The sequence below is a fragment of the Diplotaxodon limnothrissa genome, linkage group LG14 (genome assembly GCF_057381915.1).
Source record: "Diplotaxodon limnothrissa isolate DT_005_m linkage group LG14, D_limnothrissa_male_GT1.1, whole genome shotgun sequence".
Taxonomy (NCBI): domain Eukaryota; kingdom Metazoa; phylum Chordata; class Actinopteri; order Cichliformes; family Cichlidae; genus Diplotaxodon; species Diplotaxodon limnothrissa.
The window spans coordinates 20,085,112-20,109,157 of NC_140609.1; the positions used below are offsets into that span (position 1 = coordinate 20,085,112).

The 24,046-nt window shown below is 39.1% G+C and overlaps 1 protein-coding gene across 2 annotated transcripts in view; it reads left to right on the forward strand.

Annotated features, from left to right (window-relative positions):
- gria4a (glutamate receptor, ionotropic, AMPA 4a) overlaps positions 1–24,046 on the forward strand; it is a 124,674-nt gene that overhangs the window by 84,328 nt on the left and 16,300 nt on the right. For both annotated transcript variants that reach the window (XM_085370741.1, XM_085370742.1), the window contains exons 11-14: positions 7,067–7,273; positions 8,499–8,714; positions 11,082–11,242; positions 22,286–22,484. In XM_085370741.1, coding sequence (XP_085226867.1) covers positions 7,067–7,273; positions 8,499–8,714; positions 11,082–11,242; positions 22,286–22,484 — 783 coding nt within the window. The remainder of the gene's footprint in view (positions 1–7,066; positions 7,274–8,498; positions 8,715–11,081; positions 11,243–22,285; positions 22,485–24,046) is intronic.

Below are 24,046 nucleotides of genomic sequence, written 5' to 3' on the forward strand. Positions count from 1 at the left end.
TGCAATCAGTCTAATTCAATTTGGCATGCAAAGTGATGCAAGTGAAAGCAACTCAAAAGACTAATTTCAGCCCAGAGATAAAACAAGCCACAGATGCTCGGGCTTTAATTCGGTGTTTTGTTTTAAGGCACATTGCATTGTTTCATCCAGAAAACTCAAATGTGACCAAAATATCTGCAGTTGTACTTCGCCATTGCCCTCCCCTCATGCAAATACTTACAAACAGACAACGGCTCAAAGATGTTGATTTGAGAGTGCAGTGAGTCTACAGTGCCTCCGGTGGCCAGATCCAGTCATCACTCCTGCTGGCGCAGAGGAAAACAGCCGCGCATGCTGCTGTAAAGAGTTCAGAAACACTAAATCAGCTGGATTAGGTGTCCCCAGTTTGAGCTTCACCTTCAGCCATGCACATTTCAGCTGGCAATATATCAAACTACACTGCAGTGTTTGGTTTGGTGACTCGAGTCAGGTGCAAGAGAAACATACAAACACATCATCAAGATCAGATACTTAAAAGGGCAATTTAGTAATCTGTGACAGTGCAGTGCTGTTTTCTGTTTATTTTGTACTGTGTCAATACATTAATCTCATTTTGGTTGAAGAGCTGGTGTTATGAATAAATTAGTATGGTGAACAGTGTGTACATGCTTCCGTTGTTTATTTCCATCTGTCATTCTATAATATGTCTGTCATTCATCTGACATTCCAGCACATCTGTCCTCGTACTCCCCTCATCTCTCCTTCGTCTTCTCGATTCTCTGTAACTGTACTCACCTCTTCAGCCTCCCCAAACCTTTGTTTTCTACCTCCATGCCTGCAGTCTTTGCATATTTCTCTGTGGATGGTGACCTCAGCAGGGCTTGACTAATGTTAGCTCAGCCACCTCCTCCTCTTTGCAGCCTCTGGTGATGAGGAAACCTCTGCAGCGACACTGATGCCGAGTCTGCAGACAAACCAACAGACAGAAAACACAGACCCTCGAAAATGACTGAGAACAGACAGCCTGATAGAGTTTCTCTAAAGCTCTTAAAGGACTTATCTTTCTTTTCTTTTTTTTCTGTATAACATTTTTTTTTAAATTATTTGGTTCTGACATCATATATTTGCTTAGATGAAGATGGCTAAGAAATAACGGCACAGAGAAGAGACGAGAAGGAGGATCATGGCCCTGTGAGGTTTTGGGCTGACTTGCTCATTGTGCTCCTGTCTTCCTCTCGTAACAAAGCTACCACCAGATGAAAGCTCTGCAATGGATTCTGCAGCGTCTGTCAAGGTTTGACATTTGGTCGCACAAAGTCACCGGACTGTGGGACAACACTGTTAATTTAGATTCTTCTCTTTTTGAGGACAACACAGCTACCACCGTCCTCTCTGTTACACTGCCTGCAGAAGAATTTGCCTTAATCAGATTTCGATTTTATTTTTTACTTGTTTTTTTTTTTTTTTTAAGAGAAGATGTAGGTGGAGAGTGACAGGTCTTCACTGTCAGTCCGGCATTTTTTTAAGCACTCACCTTTCTCTCCTCTGTCTTCATCTCTATGCTGTGTCTCTCTGTAAATCTATTCAGTCATGCCTACTCAGTCAACTTTCCTTTAGTGTATTTGAGCTCTTCTGATAGGTTGTTTTTTTTTTTTTTATCTCTTCATCAAAATAAAAGGGTAAAGTAAACCTGTTCTCATAATTTTAGGTGACTTGTTGGGCATTTGTATGAGACAGTGCTATTTTCCATGTCTCTCTATGTATTTAATCTTACTTCCACAGAGACACTGTGATCATTTGTGTACTCTACATGTAAAAGAATAGCATTTTTTAAAAACTATCCCAGAAAATACTCCAAAGCTGACCCTACACGAAAATGGAAATATTGCAGACATCCTCAAGACCCAAATGCTAAAGTAAACATTAATTAGAAACCCAGTTACACAAACACATGAATACATGTGCATCTACAAAGCCCTCACAGATCTCAGAGCAAAGATGAGGGCAGATTGTTAGATGTGTTGCCTATGGTCATTATTAAAGAGTCCTTAACTCTATTCCAGATACACCCATGAGGACATGACTGTGTCTTATTTATGCCCCTGCTTTATAATCATAGTAGTGCAATATATCTGACTTTATATTAGTTAGATTTTAAGTTAAACAATTCTAATCTTAAAAGAAAGAATATTGTTATTGAAAAAATAAAACCAAATCTTTAACGAACCAAAAGGATTGTGCACGGCTGGTCGGTTAGACTTAGTCTGCCTTGATGTCTAATTAGTTGTCTGACTGATTCATATGTTGACAGACAAACTGACTGACTGTTACTGAAGAGGACTTGAAGGACTGGCAGTCTTCGTCTTCTGGTCATTGGTTGGCTGCTCAAATAATCTTATTAACTGCTGAACTGCCCTGCTTTCTTTATGGCTAAATAGCTGGGAGTTAATCGCACTGACCAACTGGCCAAATATGTGACCGGATAGATGATTATGTACTGTGATTGCAGTAATTGCTTAATAAATGGACTGCCTGACCAAGTAACTGACAAAGGCTGTGACTCACTGCCTGCCTTGCTTCTCTGGTCATGTGAACAGATAGCTCGCAGGCTGGTGAGATGTCTCTTGCTATGTAAAAATCTGGCTTTTAAAATGCTGTAATCCAGTTGGGGGGTTGAGGGGGAGTGAATGAATGACTGGACAGTTAGGTTGACTGTCCATTGCATTGGGGTTCGTCTTCTCACCAGGCTAGCTCACTGGCTTACATAGCAAGTCATTTCTGCCTTTTTGGCACCAGAGTGAAGTGTTTCATGTCTTATCAGCCCAAACCATTTGCTTCTACAAAGCTGTTCTCCCTCTCTCACACACCCCTTTCCCTTCTTTGCTTGCTCCCTCACATTCTCTCTTTCTCTTAATCTCTCCTTCACACTTCCCCCCTTGCTGTTTCTATCGTCTATTCTCCTTGTAGCGATCACTGTTTGTATTCTGATCTCCTCCCTCATCTTTCTTCTGTAGTTTCTTACAGCCAAAACGCCCTGCATCCCTCTCATCCTGCTAGTCTCGTTTCCATTACCATCCTTCTTTCCTTTCAACCTCCTGATTCTTATTTCTTCCTCTCTTCTCCCCTCCCATTCCTTGCACTAACTCATGATGCCACATTAGGCAACACCCAAACATGATGCTTTTTCCCAGCAGTAAATACATGCGCTAACATCTTGTACACACACAAACTCACTCACTCACAGCAAGACAAAAGTGTCTGGAGCAAACTGATAACAAACCTTAAGGAGGCATTAAAGTGATACACTGCCACTTTTGCCAGAGCTTCAGCTAAAATGTGTGTGTCCATACATATAGTATATCCTTTCGTGTGTATCGGCTTACATAAAACTAAATTAACTCAGCAAAGTAGACTTGTCAGACTTCAAGCATTTGACCTTGTAATTGACAAGCTGACTAAAAGATTCCCGCTGAGAATCAGTGATTAAAGATGAAGCAAACAAGCGCTCAAGGTTATTTTTTAAGGAAGGGACCCGATAAGGCGCTTCCATTTCAGGGTCAGCAAAGAAAGTTGTTTGGACGTGACAGGATTGGATTCACAGAATTCACTATAAAGCTGACAATAAAAATAAATAAAATAAATAAATATGCATTAGAAGATATTTCCATTTGCCAACTGCCAAGAGTTTGATTTGGACAATAATGCTGTTCTCCATTTGACACTACAGCATGTGCACGAATACTTGTGGATATGATTTTAAGTTGATTATTACATAAACCTTAAACCAATTATATCAGAAACAATCTCAAATTCAAATTAAGCTCCAAAAATAGGAATAGAGTGGTTTATTCAAAATGAAAATGGGAAATAGGTGTAGCAGTTTATTGAAACATGTGCAAAGATACCTGGAAATAGAGATATATAAAGAAATAAATAGCTTGTTACAATTCTAACAAGCTTGAAAGGTATGACACCTTAAACGTTCAACACAGTCTGAACTCTCTTAGCTGAACTGTAGTTCTCCAATCTTCTTGAATGACATTCAAAGCTCCACTTTGAATGTTGGCTGCCTTTTTGTTCTGTTCTCGTTCAAGATTATCCCACACTTCTTTAATCATGTTGAGGTCCAGGCTCTGTTTAGGCTAAATCCTGACTGAGAGTGTTCCACTGTGTGTGTGTTTTATCAAGGTATGCTTTCACTGCATTGGCAGTATATTTGGGATCACTGTCATGTTGAAACATGAAACTGTTGCCAATCAGATGCTTACCAGATGGTACCTTTTTTTGTGTTCATAATTCATTTTGAAACGATCCCCAACCCCACTAGCTGAAAAGCTGATCTAAATCACGACAGTACCTCCACCATGTTTTACGGATGGATGTAGAGAGCAACAGAACTATTGCTCAAGACCGCTTTAAAAAATCACTGAGGAGATGTATGTTGTATTTTTCAGCTAATCCTTTGGTTGCATTCATTCCAATGGACAGTTGTGCTAAGCTAACCGTCTCATGGCTGCAGCTTCATAATTAACTTACAGAATTAGAGTGGTATCAGTCTAGCTCTGAGCACATATGTGTTAATGGAAACTATTAAGGTTATAGATAGTGCTTTAAACATGCAACCACATCAATCAGATTATAATATTGCATACGTTTGAGTTTCCTTATTTCCTTATATATATTTGTACAAGTTGTCTGCATTACAACTGGTTCCAGCGTTCAAAGCACTTGTACTTTAAAAGATGATTTCCTCACACTATCGCTTTCCTCTTACTTTTTATCCCTGGTATGCGATTGTGATGGCTCTGTGCATCTGTTTCATTTACATGAAACTGCTTTGCTTTTCACATGATTGATGTATAGTTTGTGGAATTTGTGCCCCGGAAGCTGCTAATGTATCTGATAATCATATTTTTGGGAGAAATGTTTTGTTCTTTTATGTTTTGTTTTGTTTGTATGTTATGAAACTGAGCACCAAAGGGCAAATGTTTGTACTTAATGATGATGACGATGATTGTCTTGGTAGTGCAAATGTTCAGCATTAATATTCAACATAAATTAAGAACTGATTTGAATGCTTGGCTTCAAAAGAAACAGATTTTCTTAATAGTGTTTTACTGAAAAGTGGAGAATTTTTTTTTTTTGCAAAAAGCACCTCTGTAATGTGTATTTGTTTTTGAATTGTATAAATGTAATGTTATTTTCTGTATGTTTTTTTTTTTACCTTGTTTATGTGGAAGAACAAAAAGGTGTGCATGTCCTAAGCAAACTAAAAAAAATGATGATGAACTCATTTAAAAAATAATATTTTAGAAAAAGAAATGTTTACAGCTATCCTAGCAGCTTTTTCAGGTTGTGAACATGCTTAAAATAACAATGATAATACTTTATCTTGATGTTTTTTGGGTTTATTTTATTTTGGTGGTGGCCAAAATCAAAATACCAGACTGGAGTCTTCAGAATGGTAATCCTCAATCCAGTGAGCAGTGTCAGGATGTCCAGCAGAGGCGGTGGGGAATGCTTTTAATTTTCAAGATATTTACTCATAAACCAAATTAGGAATCAGATAATATAAGACAGAAATTCTTCTGCAGTATAAATCATCTTTACATTTAGATAAATGCAAAGTCATTAAATACCCCCACTGAGAAGAATTTCTCATTTTACGCCTCAGTCGTACACAAGTGCACAAGTAAATGGTTTCATTTCAAGCTCTTTGTTTGCTGAAGAGAATAAGGATCAATCTATAAATCCAACTTCCCTTTGAAGGATTTGTTTGTATCGCTCAGCTCCTGTTGTGAGATGGTTTTAATCCCTCTGCATGCCTTCCTTTGAGCTAGACCTTTTCTTAATGTAATTCAATTTCCCAGATTGAAGATTCTCCCATTGATTTCATCCAGATCTGTGTTCTTTATTGCTCATTTGACCTCTTTGATTCATGTCAGCATAAACATTCTCCTTGATTAAACTGTACTTGAGTTTGGTGTGAATCAATTTCGCGAATGAAGAATTCAAATGTTATCGTTTTGTATGTGTTTTATCGTCCACATTTACTGTTTCATAGCTCGGCCGTGTTGGGTATTATACCGGGCCTGTTTGATTAAACAGATGAGATTAGTCTTTGATTAAAACAGGTTTGATAACATTTTAACAGGCTTTGTTTCATGTGGATTACAGGGTAAGCTGCCTCAGGCATAATACCATTACTCACTGCTTCTGATAGATGCACTGTCACTCAAAAGACTCTCTGCGTCTGTGTGCGTTTCTTTTCTCTGTGGATATCCTACGTGCAGCGATGCATTTGTGCTATTCCTAATACACCGACCACCTCACATTAAACTCACTCTTTTCGCTTTCATCTTTGATAACTGCATGCACAGAATTCATTTCGCCTAAAAGCACCAGTCTCCTCTGCTTTTTCTTCTCCTTCTTTGTATTTTTCTTCCCTCTCATACATTTCTCTCTTCTCAGCATTAGTGTTGCACTAATTCAGGTGAGGGTCCCTGTGGAGTCATGTAGACGAAGGCATATAACACAGTGCTGCAAGTTAGAAAAACAAGATATAAAACTTCACCTTGTAAAAACCATCTGTAATATATAGATATTTTCCCATTTTATCAACTATCATTTTTTATCAAGTTCTGGCTTCTGTGTTTTACTAACAAGGTAGTTTGTGTGTGAGATTTTATGTTACTACACAGTTACTAACACATGAATCTGATAATGTGATTGTGGGTTATATGGACATGGTCCTGTATGTACGCTAAGATATCATAGGGTGATGTGTATGTAGTTTATAAAATTCAGCTGATTTGCTCTTTGGTCTTTTATTCAATCCTGTAGCTTTGCATTATTTTCATATCTTGTAGAGATTTGTTACTCAAAGATTGTTTTTTACAAAAAGAAGTTCAATATAAGCTTCTCCTTAAAATCTATATACATGTCTATTTTTCACAAGAATAACATCAATTTTCTTTGTACGTGTTTCATGCGTGGTGCATTGTTCGTAAGCAGACTGGTTCCTCTTAATTCCTGCCATCATGTTCGTCCAAACAGCTGTCCTTCTTCCCTTATGCTGGTTTTGTAGGAGGGTCCTTACGTGATGCTGAAGAAGAACTGGGAGCTTTATGAGGGCAACGACCAGTATGAGGGATACTGTGTGGACCTTGCCTCTGAGATTGCCAAACACATCGGAATTAAATACAAGATCTCCATTGTACCAGATGGGAAATATGGAGCGAGGGATCCAGAGACAAAGATATGGAATGGCATGGTTGGCGAGCTTGTGTACGGGGTAAGGATGGAAAAATTGCAGCATGCAAGGAATGCTTTGAATTTTGTTCTGGATTTTCTGTTAAGTATCAGAGTATGGCGTTTAAGTGAAATCACAATGACATTACAACAGCATCACAAATCACATCCTGTTATGGTGCACTTCGGTGCCTTTTGGCAAAAACTTCTATAATCTTTGCAGAGGTCGTATGAGCTGCAGAGACATTACATCATGCAATGACTGAGAAATTCTCAAAATGACTCCCTGCAGTATAGCAACTCTCACAAGCTCTGCATCTCCATAGTTGCCAAGTTAGCTTCCCACTGAGATGTAATGTCACGGCAGGTTCACTTATTTCTTGAGATTTTTGCCACGCTGGTTAATTATGCCATATACTCCCAGGCACAGTCTGAGATCTCACAATGCTGTCTGAATACAAACTTTATTTGCACACACAAGACAATGTCAGTCGTCGATTTGACGAAGAGTGAAAGCGGAGACGTTGCAGCAGAACACCGACAGAATTAATTACCCTCCAGAATCTGGAAGGTGACACAGCAGAACATTGACTAATCAGGTTTGATTTGCATCAAACACTCACAGTCCGTCCTGATAACTCTTCTTCCACACATAGAAAATACTGTACTGCACTTGTAGTCTTTGTCTTTTCTTTGTTGTACTTTACCCCCCCGTCTTTGCTGTAATTTGTTTTATCCGTCCCTCTATTGTGCATTAGGTTGAGTGGGTATTTGATATCCTGTCCTCTCTGTTTTCTTTTCATATCACTTCTGTCCTCGTTCTTTTATATTTGCTGTTTACTTTTCTTGTGTTGCAACATCTTTACTCTTTGTAGCAATGCGCTGCTATCGTAGGTTGTTTCACTTACCACTGTAGCTATCATTTAGAATCATGCAATCATTCAGCAGTCTGTGTGCTGAATTAATGGTATTTCTGACTTTTCTTTGGATTTTGTAAATGTGTGTAAGTCTGTATGCACACTGCCTTTCATGTCTACTGTATGAAATACTCCTCTGTCGTTCTGGTATCCCATCACCCGCCTGCATTTCTTTCAACCCTCTGCTCTCCCACTTCTTCTCTCACCTTTGAGTCCAGTTCCCCTTTGCTTTGCTCATTGACAGTTTCTATTCATTATAGCTTGTTTGTTTTATATGCAGTTGATGCAAATTAACTGCAGTAAAAACATGAGAGTGAAGTGAAATCTCAGCCCCACCCCTCTCCTTTGCAGAAAGCAGAAATTGCTGTGGCCCCACTGACCATCACCCTGGTGAGAGAGGAGGTGATCGACTTCTCTAAGCCTTTCATGTCTCTGGGAATTTCAATCATGATCAAGAAGCCTCAGAAGTCTAAACCAGGTGTTTTCTCTTTCCTGGACCCACTGGCCTACGAGATCTGGATGTGCATAGTGTTCGCTTACATTGGCGTCAGTGTTGTGCTGTTTTTGGTGAGTTATTGTTACATACTAGGTGTTAGAATTTGAGCTGGATCCCAGGACTGGACTAGAAAAGTTACTGAAGCCTTGGGTTAAGGGATGAAAGCGCATACAGTAGCTACAGAAGTTAGTTTTTATTGTAAGGTGCTTTTTTACCACACAACTCATCATGACTCTTGATGTCTCTGAGTATATATTTTTTTATGTTTTATAGATTAGCCCTCAATAGCTAATGCATTTAAAAATTTAAGAAGTATGACAGTACTCCCTTTACACTCTCAGCTGAAATGGCATTTACAGTGTTGAAGACAGCTTCTAGGCAGGAAACCATTGGATACTTAGAGGCATCCTCTATGAACAGAAATATCATAATAGTGATGTATGTGAGACATTTAGATGCTCAATGTCAGATATTTAAGACAGCCCACTTCAGCATGCACAAGATCAGCATAAGCCCTGTGATACCAGATTGTCTGAATATTCAAGGAAACTGTTTTTCCTCTTTTATATAAATCAGAAATTCACTCTCCAAGGTTTTCCTTTTATCTGTTCTGAGATGTTAAACAGATGTCTCTCGCCGCTTGCTAGCTCAGTTTGCCTCTGAAAACACATTTCTATCATTTTGTATTAACTTCTGTGTGAATAGATTATAGCGCAACTTAAAAAATGCAACCCTACCCAACTAACTCTGTGACCTGTGGACTGATCTTAAACAACAAAAGAAAACAACTCTGGTCAAACTTGAAAATTTAAAGGTGCCAAAGGTGATGAAGACCAGGCAATGCTACTTGCTAGGAAATGGAGTCCACTAATAGCTGATAATCATTTTCAAAAATACACTTCAACAAAAACTTCTGCTGTTTAGTTGATAGAGGCCACCATGCTTTGCTGTAATGTTGCAAGCCCATAATCAGTGTTCATTCTCAGCCTCTGCATCTTTTTATTAGCACTACTTGTGCACTATATTATTATGAATTTATTAAAAATTCACAGAGTACACTTCAGCCCATGGGCTCATGGTGTCCTGGTCACCAAACATTTGAACATTTCAGAAAAGAAGCGCTCCCAGGCAAGAGCGATTCTTTACTGTAAGCTTTACAAGCAGCATTTGCACCTGGAAATAGCTAATGACATCAGATTTTAAAAGTGGATCAAGGTTTTTGTTTTTATTTATTCTTTTTGTTTGTTTGTTTATTATTACTATTATTATTATTATTATTATTATTAAAGAAGTTACAAAAATTATCTGGATTCAAATATGGCAGTAATGACAGTGTTAGTGAGACGGTAAGTTAAGGTTAGCCAACTTGTGAAACTTTAGCAAAACATAGTTAAGACTCTGGTAAGTCCAGCTCCCATACATACTCCCAGGGGTTGTCTTACTCATGAAGTAATTTGAAAATAACAGCTAACTAATCAGATAATGTTATCAAATGACTATAACCAAAGTCATGTAACAAAGTTACAGGTTACAGTTAACCTTAGCTTGCTAAAGTTCTGGAGTTAAAATTATTTGTGTACATATTAACTGACTAGCCAGTCAAATTACTTCACCAGCTATAGAGGAACGTGATCCATCACATCACACAGTACTGTGTATTTGCCAAAGTTTGATTTAAGGCCAAAAGAATATTCATTGCCTCTATATAAATAAAAAGCCTAATACATTTTTGTACTTTACAGTCACATGTGATAAAGTAGAAAACTGGAAACAAGAAAATGTTGTCTGATATATACTGTAGAGTCAACAATTGTGATTGTAGCTTGCAACCACAAATGTTCTTTTCTGATGACCAACGGCCCAAAAAGCTATTTTTTCCTTATTTTGCTGCTTTCCTTTTCAATGTTTCTCTTGTTTTTTTCTGCCACACAAAAATACTGCCACACAACTGTGTTACCTCAAATGGGTCTGTAACTTTGTCTACACTATTATTATTACTGAGCAATGCAGGGAAATGACGCCAAGCCAGCTACCTGTACTGTAATTTAGCTGCACACCATGTCTACTGTTTTTAGCTTTGTCAAGTCCAAGTTTACTCTGTTGCTATTATATTTATACGCAATATTTAGTATAGATTATATACACTGGTATTGCTGACTTACATCTCTGGTGATTCCTTTAGTGTTCTAATGTTGTGGAAGAGCATAATAACATTGGTGATAGTGCTGTCCGTGTCTCATTACCATGTGGTTAAAAAAGGGGATTTTGACCATTTCAGACCTTGGTAGTCCTGTAGTGTCTTTCTTGAAATTAAAATGAAAACATTTGTGTGCATATTCAAGTCCTTAACATGTTTCAATTTTTCATTTTAATGTTCCTATTCAGCTTTTCTTTTTCTTTAAAATTTTCTAACCACTTTTCTGCATATGCTATCTTAGGTGAGTCGCTTCAGTCCGTATGAGTGGCATGCAGAGGAACCAGAGGAGGGTGCCACGGAGCAGGGCCCCACTGACCAACCTCCAAATGAGTTTGGCATCTTTAACTCCCTGTGGTTCTCACTGGGAGCCTTCATGCAACAAGGCTGCGACATCTCACCACGGTGAGGGAGGGAAATGATCTGTGAGAGACAAACAGAGTGCATTTGTGTTTGCATGTGCGTCAGACTGAGCGAGATCATATTTAAGGCTGTGTACAGGGTGAGTGTGTGGGCTGGGGAGAGCATGTGTGCCTGTGTAACTGTCTGTAATGCTTGAGTGCTGTAGTATTAGACAGTGGTGATTCAGACTGTTGACAAAGTGAATCACCTCTTTTAGCACTTTTCTAGGTTTAACTGAGCTGGGCTGATACACTAAGGCACACACATGCAAACACAAAAACGTAGAAGTGTGAAGAAAACACCTGCATACAGTCCAGTGGTGATGTACATGTGGGTCTGTTATGGTGGAAGATTTAGCAGTTTGCTAGGTGTGTATGAATCTTTAATGCACCACAGAAGAGGCAGAGTCCAGCTATATTTTTAGAATATTTATAAGAATATGCCATTTTATTATTGATAACCTGAGAATGCAGTTTAGTGAAATATTCATTGCCAGCATCCTCAAGACCTTTAGGGAGCAAGTCTAAGGAGAGAAGGAGCAGCAGGGAGCACTTCACACTAAAACAAATGAAAGCAAAGCCTGATGAGTGATGAACGCAAGAAAAACATAGTGTGATCAGTCGAGTTTGGGAGAACAATAAAAAAAACTGTTATTAAGCATTCACACGTATATGGAAATGGAAGCTTCACACTTTAGGAAGATAAAGTTATTGCTCAACTGAACATTATTCCACCTGCAACATGACATTACAACCCTTTCGTGTTACCTGAAATCGTTAAAACATGACGTTTATCTGCCTGTGGGAGAGTTACACTCTCCTTACATTTTTGGAGATTATCTTTATAGCTGCAATATGTCTTAATGGATTTAGTCTTCCAAGCACAAGACATCGAAAAGAATCCAGTCAGTAAGAACAACACAAATTAGAAGATCCCACATGCTGCAACCCAAGCAACAGCAGATGCTGCACAAATCCATTGTGGTGAAGTGAGCTGAGCGTAAAACCAAAGTGTAAAACTACATTGCTACACTTAACTATAGTCGCAAGCTCTGAGTAATGACCAAAGGAGATCATGATTCCATGGGGCAGAAATTGGTTTTCTCTGAAGCATGGCTGGGCTCAGCCTTAGAGAAAGGGTGAGAAATCTAGTCATTCTAGAGCTGCTGCTCCCCCATGCCAGAAGGAGCAAGTTGAGATGGTTAGGGCATCTGATTAGGATGCCTCCTGGGCCTCCCCTAAGCAAGGTGTTCTGGGCATACTCGGTGGAGGGCCCACAGTATGCACAGGAAACTATGTCTCTCAGCTGGCTTGGGGACAGTTCCTCTGGATGAGATGAAGAAGGTGGTTGGGATAAACGAGGGATGGATGGATGGATGGATATACTTATACTTAAATATACTTAAAGAGGAAAGCTTTTCCTGATTTTACCTGAGTTTCAGATTCTGTTACCATTTTTTATTTCTTAAATTATTTCTTTTGCAGCACTTCAATTGTCTCTGGTGCTTGTTTTATTTTGCTCACTAATCATTTTACTTTGCTGCTCCTGCAAAGGACTTCATATCACAGATCTTGAAAAGTGGTATATGGCAAACTTTATCATTATTCGTTATTTTCTTCTTCTCAAGGACTATTCTGCTGTTTCTGAAATGAATTGACATCAAGAATCGCTCAGACATTTGTGCTGCATCTCCATTTGCATTTCTCTTTCAAAAAAAGAACAAAAGTTTCTTTTCATCCCCCCAAACTTCACTTTCGTCCTCCTCCTCTTTTGCTCCTCTGCCCTTCTCTTGTGCTCTCGCATCCATCTCTTTCATACGCTCTCCTTTTCTCTCTCCACTTCCCGACACATGTCGTCTCCTTCTTCTCCCCACTTTACTGTGACTGACAGGCCAATTCTAGCCTTAGCACACAAAATGGAAAACACTCACATCGGCTGCGCGCACAACCACCAACGGTCATACAAGTTGTGCACACGAATAAACAGACACTTTACAGACTTTGCTTTCCTTATACACACGCATGTAAAAGAACAAAACAACCAGCGTACAGTTTCACAACAGTCCAACACACACATGTGGACCTTTCTGTCACTTGCAGGTCCTGAGTATAAGCTACAGCTGTCATATCAATAATGTGATACTTAACATGAAGCCAGTGTTCGTCACATAAATCACTACAGCCTGTCACTTCCAATATAGCACAACGTCTCCATAGGCCAGGATTACAGCGGCCGCAAATGCCAGATTATATTCTTACAGTAAGAAATGTGTTTAGTTTATCTTATGGATTTTTCAAACAAATCTTGGCAATTTAGGCTTAAGATTTTTCCTCATAGTAGCACCTCCTACAGTTACAGTTGATGAAGTAAATGCACTTTGATTTACACTGTATCAACATTTTAGTCTCACAAGATACACAAGGACGGGTACATTTGCTGTGTTTCTCCACTCTGATGGCATTTGGTTTTCAACCCCCTGTTTTTTTACACAGAAATGAGCTTTGGAGATGCATATCTCTTAATTGTAATATTGACATTATGGGGACATACCTGGTGTTTTCTAATAAGAAAGAAGAGGCCAAGGAGAGGTGAAAGCATTCAGTGAACAGGCGCGAGGTTAATGATGGAAGCACAAATGAAAACAAAAGTATATTAACTCTTGACCACACATGTTTAAATAGATAGCACTCAATGTTCCCAATGGCTTTGTCCATATATGTGGTGCTTTATATGGGCTCTTGCTGAAAACAGCGTGCTATATATAGTGAGTCAAGGGAGACAATGTATTGCTGCATGCTTACAAATAAGAGCAATGGTGTCTGTAAAAGACTTAACTTCTCTGAATCATGAGGCTTTGCGGTTTGGCAAATGTCATTCAGATTGGACCAATGTCATTCAAAATACAGCAGCAGAATTTTCAATGGACTCATATTTTGGCCAGTGGGTGTTAAGGGCTTAAAGTGACTTTTAGCGTTATGGGTGAGATTATTTATAATCAAAAACCTTTTACAGTCTGCCCAATCTTTTGCCCAACCTATGCATCTCGTGCTAAACCATGCATCCCTGCACCGTGATTAGCATCACACCCCTTTCTTACAGCAAACACTAAGGCTGCTGATTATAGCAAAGGAGTCTCAGCAAGGGGAGGAGAAATTTGCTATTGTCCCTCTTAATCTCTCTTCATGTGGCCCTAACGTGCTCTCCCGTATCTTTCTCCCAGTATTTCTTTTGTCATTGGGAGCCACGGCTGAATGAAGCCAAATTTTACTGTTTTTAATGTGCCAATTTGGCTAGATAGCAGTGTCTGTGACTATAAAGCTTTTAAATTTAGGTTGTGTTCATGTAGTAGCATTATTCCACATGAAATCACGGTCAAAGAGTTTATTAGTCATCAGACTCATTGATGAAAAAATGAAATAAGCCCGGCGACCAGGCTTTTTGCCATAAAATCATGTGATGGATGAGCCTCTTTGACACTGTGCTCTGCAGAAATACTAGATCATGTCCTTAGAAAAGGAGACGTGTCCTGCATATCATAATGTCATATCACTTTTCTTTCTCCTCAGTTCATTTCCTTTAATCTCACATTCCCTTGTTCACCTTTGCAAGCAGGCAGAATCATAATGCTAACTCAAGTCACACCTGACAGCAGAAATGTGCTACAGCTACAGTGAAGACAAGGTATTTATGTATTATCATAACACAGACTGTAACCCCCCCCCCCCCCCTTTTTTTTTTTTTGCCGAGATGCCTTCAGGTTTCCTTGTATTGAAAATATCCAATAATCTTTTACTTTTATTACAAATTTAAGGATGTCTTATGCGTATGTTACCGTGATATCTATATGCAGTATCACATTCCCTCTATTAGCTGTTCAACCATATCAAAAAACAACAAAATGAACTAAATGATAATAAAGGCAAACATAACAGAATTTCTTGCAATGTTTGTACGAGAGATCAAATCCACCCATACGGAAAAGAAATAGTAAAAACTTATATGTGATTTACTCATGAAAGTGGCCACTTTCGCATTACTTTCACACATTGTTTTAGTAAGTATCCAAAACATACAAGTTTCATTATATAATTTTTCAAGGGATCTTATATCTGTTTTCACACTTATATGCTTTTCATACAAGTTTCACACAAGACAGATACAAACTTTATAAGATTTATATATATCTTTTCCATATGGGCAAAGAGACTGTATATAAACAAAATTTGAAAAAGTATGTATATATGCATTATTTTTTAAGCTTTATGACTTCTTTGGGCAAGTAACCCTCTCTGTGACACAGTGGCTCCAGATAAATATGTTATGTAAAAATGATGAATTGAAAACAACCAGAAAAACTGAAGAAAGTTCAATTTTGAGTATTGTCCACTGTAGGTAAAAACACTATGGTAGCATTGCTGGAGCTACGTCTTCTTTCAGACTTTACATGCTGTACTTCATTCTGTTATGTCTACAGTTACTTTATTTTCTCTGCAAATTATTTTGCTGAAGTCTTTGAAGAATCTAATTTCTTTATTGTTTTCCATCGTTTTTCATCATCCATATGTCTACTCTGACGATGGGACGCCTATTTTTTTGCTCAGGCTTTATCCTCACTTTCCTCCATCTTTCCAGTTGTATTGTCCCTGGCCAGTCAGCGGGGATCGGAATATCGAGGCTGACATTTACTGTGGAGTTGGGAATAAAGGAAAAGAGGCAGCCGCTGCAGGAAGAAATATTCTTTCTGACTGGTTGAATGCGTTCCTGTTTCTTCTATATGTTCATTTCAGTCTGTGTTCATCTGCTTTGCAGTTTGCCTCGTTGGTTGTTACCAGTGCATGGTTTCTTTTTTTTGCTTGGTGAACTATGCATCTCTCCTGCCCCGCATTATGTTTTGTCTTATTACATTTATGAACATCTGTACCCATGTGTCGATACTGGTTGTTTGACTCCGTATACTCTGTGTATTGACTGTGTATGTTGTAGTGAGCTGCCATAGTAAGTCCATTGGTATTCAGCGTGGGTCCCTCTCTCTGTGCTGCAGTCATCTCTGCAGTCTAGGAGACACAGTGTAACAACGCTCCTATTCAGCTCTCTTCTTTCTTTCTTTCTCTCTTTCTCTCTATCTATCTGTCCATCTATGGCCTCCCTACCTCTTTTTTTCTTTGATGCTCACTTTTGTAGTTGGCATTTATATAATGGAAACTGCTGTGCACGTGTGTGGTGGCGTGTCTACATGTTTATGACACTACTGACTACTTTATCTGAGCATCCCACGCAACCGCACAACATATTTATACACCCTCAAACACATTGTCAGAGTGACCTTGATAGGGCATTAGCCCCACCCGCCTGTCATCTTTTAGCCCAGGCTTTTGGGTTTCTAATGATGGCGATTGGCTTGGTCATAACATAAAGGGTGGCAACAAAGTGATGGATGGTTAGGTGATAGTGCGGGACTTAAAAAAAATAAAAGAAAGAGATTAAATCATGGTGGAAATGTCTGTTCTCAGAATAAGAAAGACCAAGAGGGACTGCAGGGAAGCAAGAAAGAGGTAAAGGGATCGCCAGTGAACATCTCACAGGGATTAGATCTGTCTCTGTCAATAAGCATATGAAATTACAGCTTCCGTCTCTTGTGTGTACGTGTATTGAGGGGGGCTGTGCGAGTGTGTCTGCTGCTGTCTGGGCAGTTGTGAGCTTGAGTGTGTGTGGCTGCGTATAAATGTGTGTTTGTGAGTGTCATGTGCATTGAGCAAATGGCTGTGGGTGTGTTGAATAGTTAATGGTAGCAACAGATCCAGCTAATGGCATGACTAACTAACTGCACTGGGACACCGAAGCCTACTGAGTAATTAATGATTAGTCTCAAGGTCATTAGAACCCAGTCACGCTGACAGACGACGTGTTTATGAATTTCACAAGTAATCCTTTTTATTTTATGAACAGTCTTTTCAAGGCTCCTCTCTCTAAGCAGCTCAGATCTTTTCTGCTTCACTTTTATAGTTCCTCTTATTGTCTCCTATTATGCCGTTCATTACCTGCCTGCAGCACCTACTGTTTAATCGATTAATTTGATTTTTTTTTTTCATGTTCGCCTTGATGCCCTTTATTCTGCCTTCATCTGCTGTGGCGTCTTTGAGCCCGTTTCAATCATTTTGCTGATTTACTTTATGTCACACCTCTAGTCGTTCCCGGAAAAAGATGAAAGCAAGAAGAGACAAAGAAGAGAAAGGTTGTATTATATTATGCCTCCCACCTGCATTATTCAGCCTTTCTGTCTTTTATTGTGCCAAAAGCAAACATTTAAGCTTCACTTTCTTAAAACATCAGTCACACTGCCAGCAGACTTGATATTTGATGAAACTGGTCTCGCTTCCTCCCGTAACTTGAAGACAGCTTTGCTTTAGATGGTTTGGAGGTGTTTAAAGGAATCTTTGATGTTGACTGATCAAAGTGAAGTCAAGTGAGGTGACTTGTTGTAATTGTTGCTGAAATAACATTTAATGAGTAATTGATAGTTTTCAACTGATCTGCCTGACACTGATCTTCAATTGGTCTTATGGGAGTAAAAATAAAAACACACTCTAGATATTATGGGCACACCTGAAGCTCAAAATTGCAGTCTCTTCTGTCAGGCGATGAAATCCAGATGTATTGGATGCTAAACAAATTGCATAGCTCAGAAGGATTCAAGTGTTTGCGGGTGACAGTGTGAGTCCGTGTGAGAGGGAGTGAAGACGAACAGCATGCCATTAATCTTTCACACACTGGATTGGGGAGGCAATCTGTTGGCTATCATAGATGATACATGACCAGCTATAGAATGACTCGCCTGTTGCATACCAACACCGTGAAACCGCACACACAGGCAGCATCTCTCACACAGACGCGAAAAGAATCAAAGACACTGCTGTCAAAGATCAGCCGAGTGTACTGGCATGCACTCTGAGAACAGCTGAATTCATCCACACGTCCACATGAAAGCACATTTGTACACATGCCTGCTTGCACATATTGTCACACACGATTCCATCTAAATCAAGCGCCAGAGGGCAAACGTGTTCTCCAATAGGATGGTTTTCTATCAAGCTGCCTGAGATACAGAACCATTTTTAGTTCATTTTCAGAATAAAAGCAGTAACCTCGCCCCCAACATAGCATAAAAGAATGTGCCAAAGCGCATGTGCAGACTCAGTGAGCCGTTTAACTTTTACAGTGTTTCTGTCATTGTCACATCTGTATTAACAGCCCATTCAGCAAGAGGAAAACTGTGCATGGGAGTAGCTATAATTGTAAATCAGCCTTAAACACACTGAAAGGCTGCACAATCTGTGTCTCTTCCCAGTGTATTGTAATTAGTGTGAGAAGCTTTACTGTGAGGTTTAACGACTTTGCTTTATGTTACAGATTTGTAGGACTTCATTAAACGCTGAGCCTTATTTAAATGGGGAAGCCCATCTTTCCCTGGCTCTTCACTGTATTGCCGGGTTTTATCATTTAAAAAAAAGAAAATCCTCGCTAAGATCAAGTTTAGTCTGAATGTAAACAGAACAAAGGGAGATTGTTTGCAGCAGATGCTAGCCCAGTCTCAGCCCAGCAAATGACACGCCAAAGTTAAGGTATTAAAGTGAAAAAAAAATTAGTAAATTAGACTCTACTATAATGTCAGATTAACTTTGCTGGCTGTCCTGCACTGTGGTCCAACATTCTGTTTTCCCCCCTATGAAACCTTTAATCTAGAAATAAAATGAATCAGATGTGATCATTTTAGATTCATGAACACTGAGGATGATTTATTCAAAGAACCTCACGGGTTTAATGTAAATAAAATTAATTAGAAAAATGATTGAATGCTCGAATTGAGCATTCTGCTGATAAAATAATGGACCTCGGAAATTCATCTGTCAACAACTACAGCTGAAAATGCTGCTTGGCGTTGATGGATGCAGTGTTTAGTTTAAGATGACAATTCTAATGCAAAAAGAAGAAGAAATATGTCCTCATCGTACCTTATTCCTCTCTCATCTAATGACACATGCATTTTAGGTCCTAGTACATGTTCATACTGTAGTACTGTTTAGACCAGGGGTGGGCAACTCCAGGCCTCGAGGGCCGGTGTCCCTGCAGGTTTTAGATGTGTCCTTGATCCAACACAGCTGATTTAAATGGCTAAATTAGCTCCTCAACATGTCCTGAAGTTCTCCAGAGGCCTGGTAACGAACGAATCATTTGATTCGGGTGTGTTGACCCAAGGTGAGATTTAAAACCTGCAGGACACCGGCCCTCGAGGCCTGGAATTGCCCACCCCTGGTTTAGACTGTGGTTTTAGATCACTGTTAGGTGATTGCTAGATCACACGATGATGCCATAACATGTGATATTGATAAGAACCTTCAGTGGGCTGTGATGAACCAGTGTGCCCGATTGTCTTGATTCCTCAACTCCTGATCGTGTAGGAGGAGTTGGTGGACAAAAAAAGAGATTTTGTTTGCTACAGTAAGATTGCATGTTATTAGGAATGCTACTAACATCTGCTTTAAAAAAAAAAGCAAGAGTGCTTGCTTACATGCTGGTCTAGTGCCTCTACAGGTCAGAAGCAGCAAGAGAAATTACACTTCCAGAAAACAAGTCAGTTTAACTGGTATAAAGAGTCCATTTTCAATGAAGGAGGTAGTGATTTAGACACATATCAAACAGACGATTTTCAGTTTGTATCCTATGTTTGGCAATTACTATTTTACTTCTTCTCTTTTGCATCTGTGGCTGTTTGCACTACTTTAGGGCAAGAACGTGGTTTAGGTTATATTAAATCTGAAAATTGTTGGAAAACAACAGTAGTTATATTTTAGCTTAAAATTTCTATTAAAGAGCCTGCGTATACGTTGCAAAAATAATTTTTGTTATTATCAACAGTGTTAATTTATGAAAGCTGTAGGCCGGAGCCTTTAATTTGATGTAATAAATTTGAGGAACCCGTATATTTTATGTTAGAGATGTGTTTTGCTGCAGTGTATTGTCATTCAGTATCTGCTCATACCAGCACCTGCGGTTGCCCCAAGAGGAGCTGTCAAATGAATTAATAAATGCTCCTTAAAAATACATTAGAGCGTATATTGGTTATTAAAAGTTTATGTAATGCTTATGAATACAAGATATGCAGAACTGCAGTAAAGTTTTACGCCACTTCTCTTGTCACCGGTCCTGCCTGAAGCACTAGCCAAGGAAATAAGCAGTGCACTCTGCCAAATGCCACTCAGTGATTATAATGGGTCAGTTACAGAGGACAAAATTTCCCCAGTGATCAATAAGGTGCAACTTAAACTTCAACAGATTCCTTACACGGTCATTTTTTCTTTTATACCACTTTCTTTTTCCACTCACCCAGAGTCACTCCACAAGGTTGAATTAATAAGGTATTGTTCACCAGCTAACCAGTCAGATCACCTCTGCGTTTTTGGCCACTAACAGAAATCCTGTGAAATCTATGAAACTTCTGAACATGCCATCCTCTTCATCCTCCTAATCTCTGTCACCGGCATATTTCCTTTTCTGGGCTCAAAGACAAACATTACATCAAAGTGTCACATGGTTAAAAAAACAGAAAGTTTCTGTTGTATCCTAATAAGTATAAAAATATATCTAACAACAGTTTCGTCTGAGAATCCATCACGGTGTATGCCAGGTTCATTATTTCAAGCAAACAGATCAAGGCCTCAAGGACAAACACTATCAAGTCTGTGTGTGTTTGCGTGTGTGTGGATTAAGAGGTGCGATGGATTTTGAAGAGCAGCATAATGCAGAGTTGCTCCAAAAGGTGACAATTTATGCCGAGTCATGCGTCAATGCGTCTCTCCACTTTCTCGCTCCTCGTTTTCTCTTCCGCTCACACTTCTTACAAATAAACCCGACTAAAAATAATTTGTCTGCCGCCGCTCTCACATCAGAGTGTTGGTATCACCAGGCTGTCCGGTAAATATCGGAACACATTGTCTGATTGTATGCAAGAGGATCTGATTATCGCCCGAGGTTTAAGTGGCTATAATCAGTGTTTTTATGATAACAACGGATCACAGATCACCTGAATCAGGAGTTCATCATAGCACCTTTCAGTTGTTTTATTTCTTTTTGGTGTAATTTTACCAAAAAAATAATAATATTAAAGTGCTTCTTAAAAGCAAAAGCGATGAATTAGAATTGATGATTTGCTTTCATGCTCAAGTTATTTATCAGGTCTTTTATCAGTCATTTTCTGCATTTTTTCTTTCTTTCTGAATGTCTTGTAGTGTATGCCCAGTAATATTTTCACTTTGTTTCTCACTCCTTTGAAGTGAAGTTGTTTTTTTGATTTTTTTTCTGTATTATTATTTTCCTTGTTGCTGTTTCTGCCCATTAGAATTTCAAGGTCTTTTACTGACTGCGGTACTTAAAAGGAAACATCATGTGGCCTTCATGTATTTTTCTCTGACTTTCTCTAATAGGTTCACTCTCACTTGCTTTCCTTCCTTTTACTCAGTGAAAACAAGTTCATGCAAAAAAAAAAAAAATGAATTGCCACTTACTTTGATGCTCCTGCTCACAATTGGGAGATAAACAGCGTAAGCATGGAGAAAAGGAAAAGAAGGAAAGAGGATGAGAGAGATGCTGGCTTGCCCCGATTGCTATCTGTTTCATGTAGCCTCGGTTGCTGTTAGTGCTGAATTGGTTTTCAGGTTGAAAGACAATTACTTTGGCGGTACTGTCAGTTTTGTCATGCACACAGAACGCTTTGTGAAGCTACAGTTTTCTGTGTTGCATATCTCTGCAACGGTAATTGTGTTTCTTTCTCTCTCTCATTTTTTAATCCCTTCACTGTCGTCTTTACCTTAACCATCTCCGTTTCATCCATCTGCTGATTTCTCGTCTGTGTTTGCTTTCTTTCATCTCCCTAATCTTGCCATCTTGGCCACTTTGTAAAAAAAAAATTGACTTTATCTTTCCCTTTCTTACACCTCACTCTTCTTTCCCTGTTTTTTCTCCCTACCTCACTCCCCACTCTCTTCTCTGCAGGTCTCTATCTGGACGTATTGTTGGAGGTGTGTGGTGGTTCTTTACTCTTATCATCATCTCCTCTTACACAGCCAACTTGGCTGCATTCCTCACTGTGGAGAGGATGGTTTCACCGATAGAGAGTGCAGAGGACTTGGCCAAACAGACAGAGATAGCCTATGGGACGCTGGACTCAGGCTCCACTAAAGAATTCTTCAGGGTATGAACTCAACGCCCACTGTTCATTTTATTTGATTGCTTGAGCCTTTTCAGGTTAATGGAAATATGCAATCAGCCAATCACATGGCAACATTTCAGTGCATTTAGATATGTAGAGATGGTCAGGACAGGCTCCTGAAGTCCACACAGGCCATCATAATGCGTGGAAAAGGTGATTTAAGTGATTTTAAATGTGTCATTGCTGTTTGTACCAGACAAGCTGTGCAGTGCACAACATATCCAGACTTGAAGCTACTGCAACATAAGGCTGTTCCTGTCAGCTAAGAGCAGGAGGAACTGAGGCTACAATTCACATGGACTCACCAAATAGGACAATAGAGATTGAAAAATGGTCTGATCCATCATGGAATCAACAGTGGTGGTGGTGTAATAGTGAGGGAGATATTTTTTCAGATCATCTCAAACTGGTTTCTTGAAAATAACCTCCACAATCATCAGATCTAAATCTAACACCTGTGGGATTGATTGGTGTGCACCCAACAAAGCAGCAACTGTGTGATGCTATCACGTCAGTATAGATCAAAGTTTTCAGCACTTTGTTGAATCGATGCCACGAAGAATTAAAGCATTTTTGAAGGCAAAAGAGGGTCCAACCTGGTATTAGTAAGGTATAGCTAATAAACTGACAACTGGGTGCAGATTCAAATTTACAGAGATGACTATTTAAAATATTACATTGTTCAGAAAATACTTTAGTGGCAGAACTTTAATCACTTGTATGCTAGTAGGGAATAATGAGTGTGCCTCGGTTACCTAGGCTAATTCAAGCAGCACATACTTGAAAACCAATCTACAACATTCTAGAAAATCGAAATTAAAGGATCTTTCGTGTACTGATCTCGACTTGAGAGAGACTTGAAACGTGATGGTAAGCTGAGATGACTTTCTGTTTCCAGTTAGTTTGCGTGTAAAACCTGATCAAAGCCCACAGTAAGATTTAAAAAGATTACACCGGACATGAGAAAACAAAAGATCTGTGCTGGATTTTCTCAAACGCAATGTTGATTACAGTAAAAAGATGTTTTTTTTACCACAGTCCTCAGCAGTTAATCAAAATAAAGGAATAAAACCATAATGATTATAAAAGTAGGCAGTAAGGTAAGTAAAGTCAAGGATAACCGGTGGGATAGAATATGCTGCTATGAAAAGAAAGTGGAAAGAATAGCAGAGTGGGGTAAAGAAGCCCCAATTACACCTTCACCCTTTGACCTCTTCACCTATGTGGCTTCCAGTCAGTGCTAATAGTTGACACACATGAACATGCACACAATCCTTTTTTTTTTTTTCTTTCCCTTTTGCTTCACACAATTATTAAGATTTGTTTTTGTTCCTGTGTATGTTATGTGTATATAAACAGTTCTGCTCTGTAGGAATGTGTGCACTGGTATTTGTGTCTGGAGACAAAGGAGGAAAGGGGGGAGAATGTAGCAGGCAGTTTGTGCTTCTGTTAGTCGCTCTGGCATCATCAACATAACGAGCAGGCTGAAATCTGTGGAGGGTGAAAAAGCTATTTACTCTCCCACAGCTGAGGGGGATTCGCCA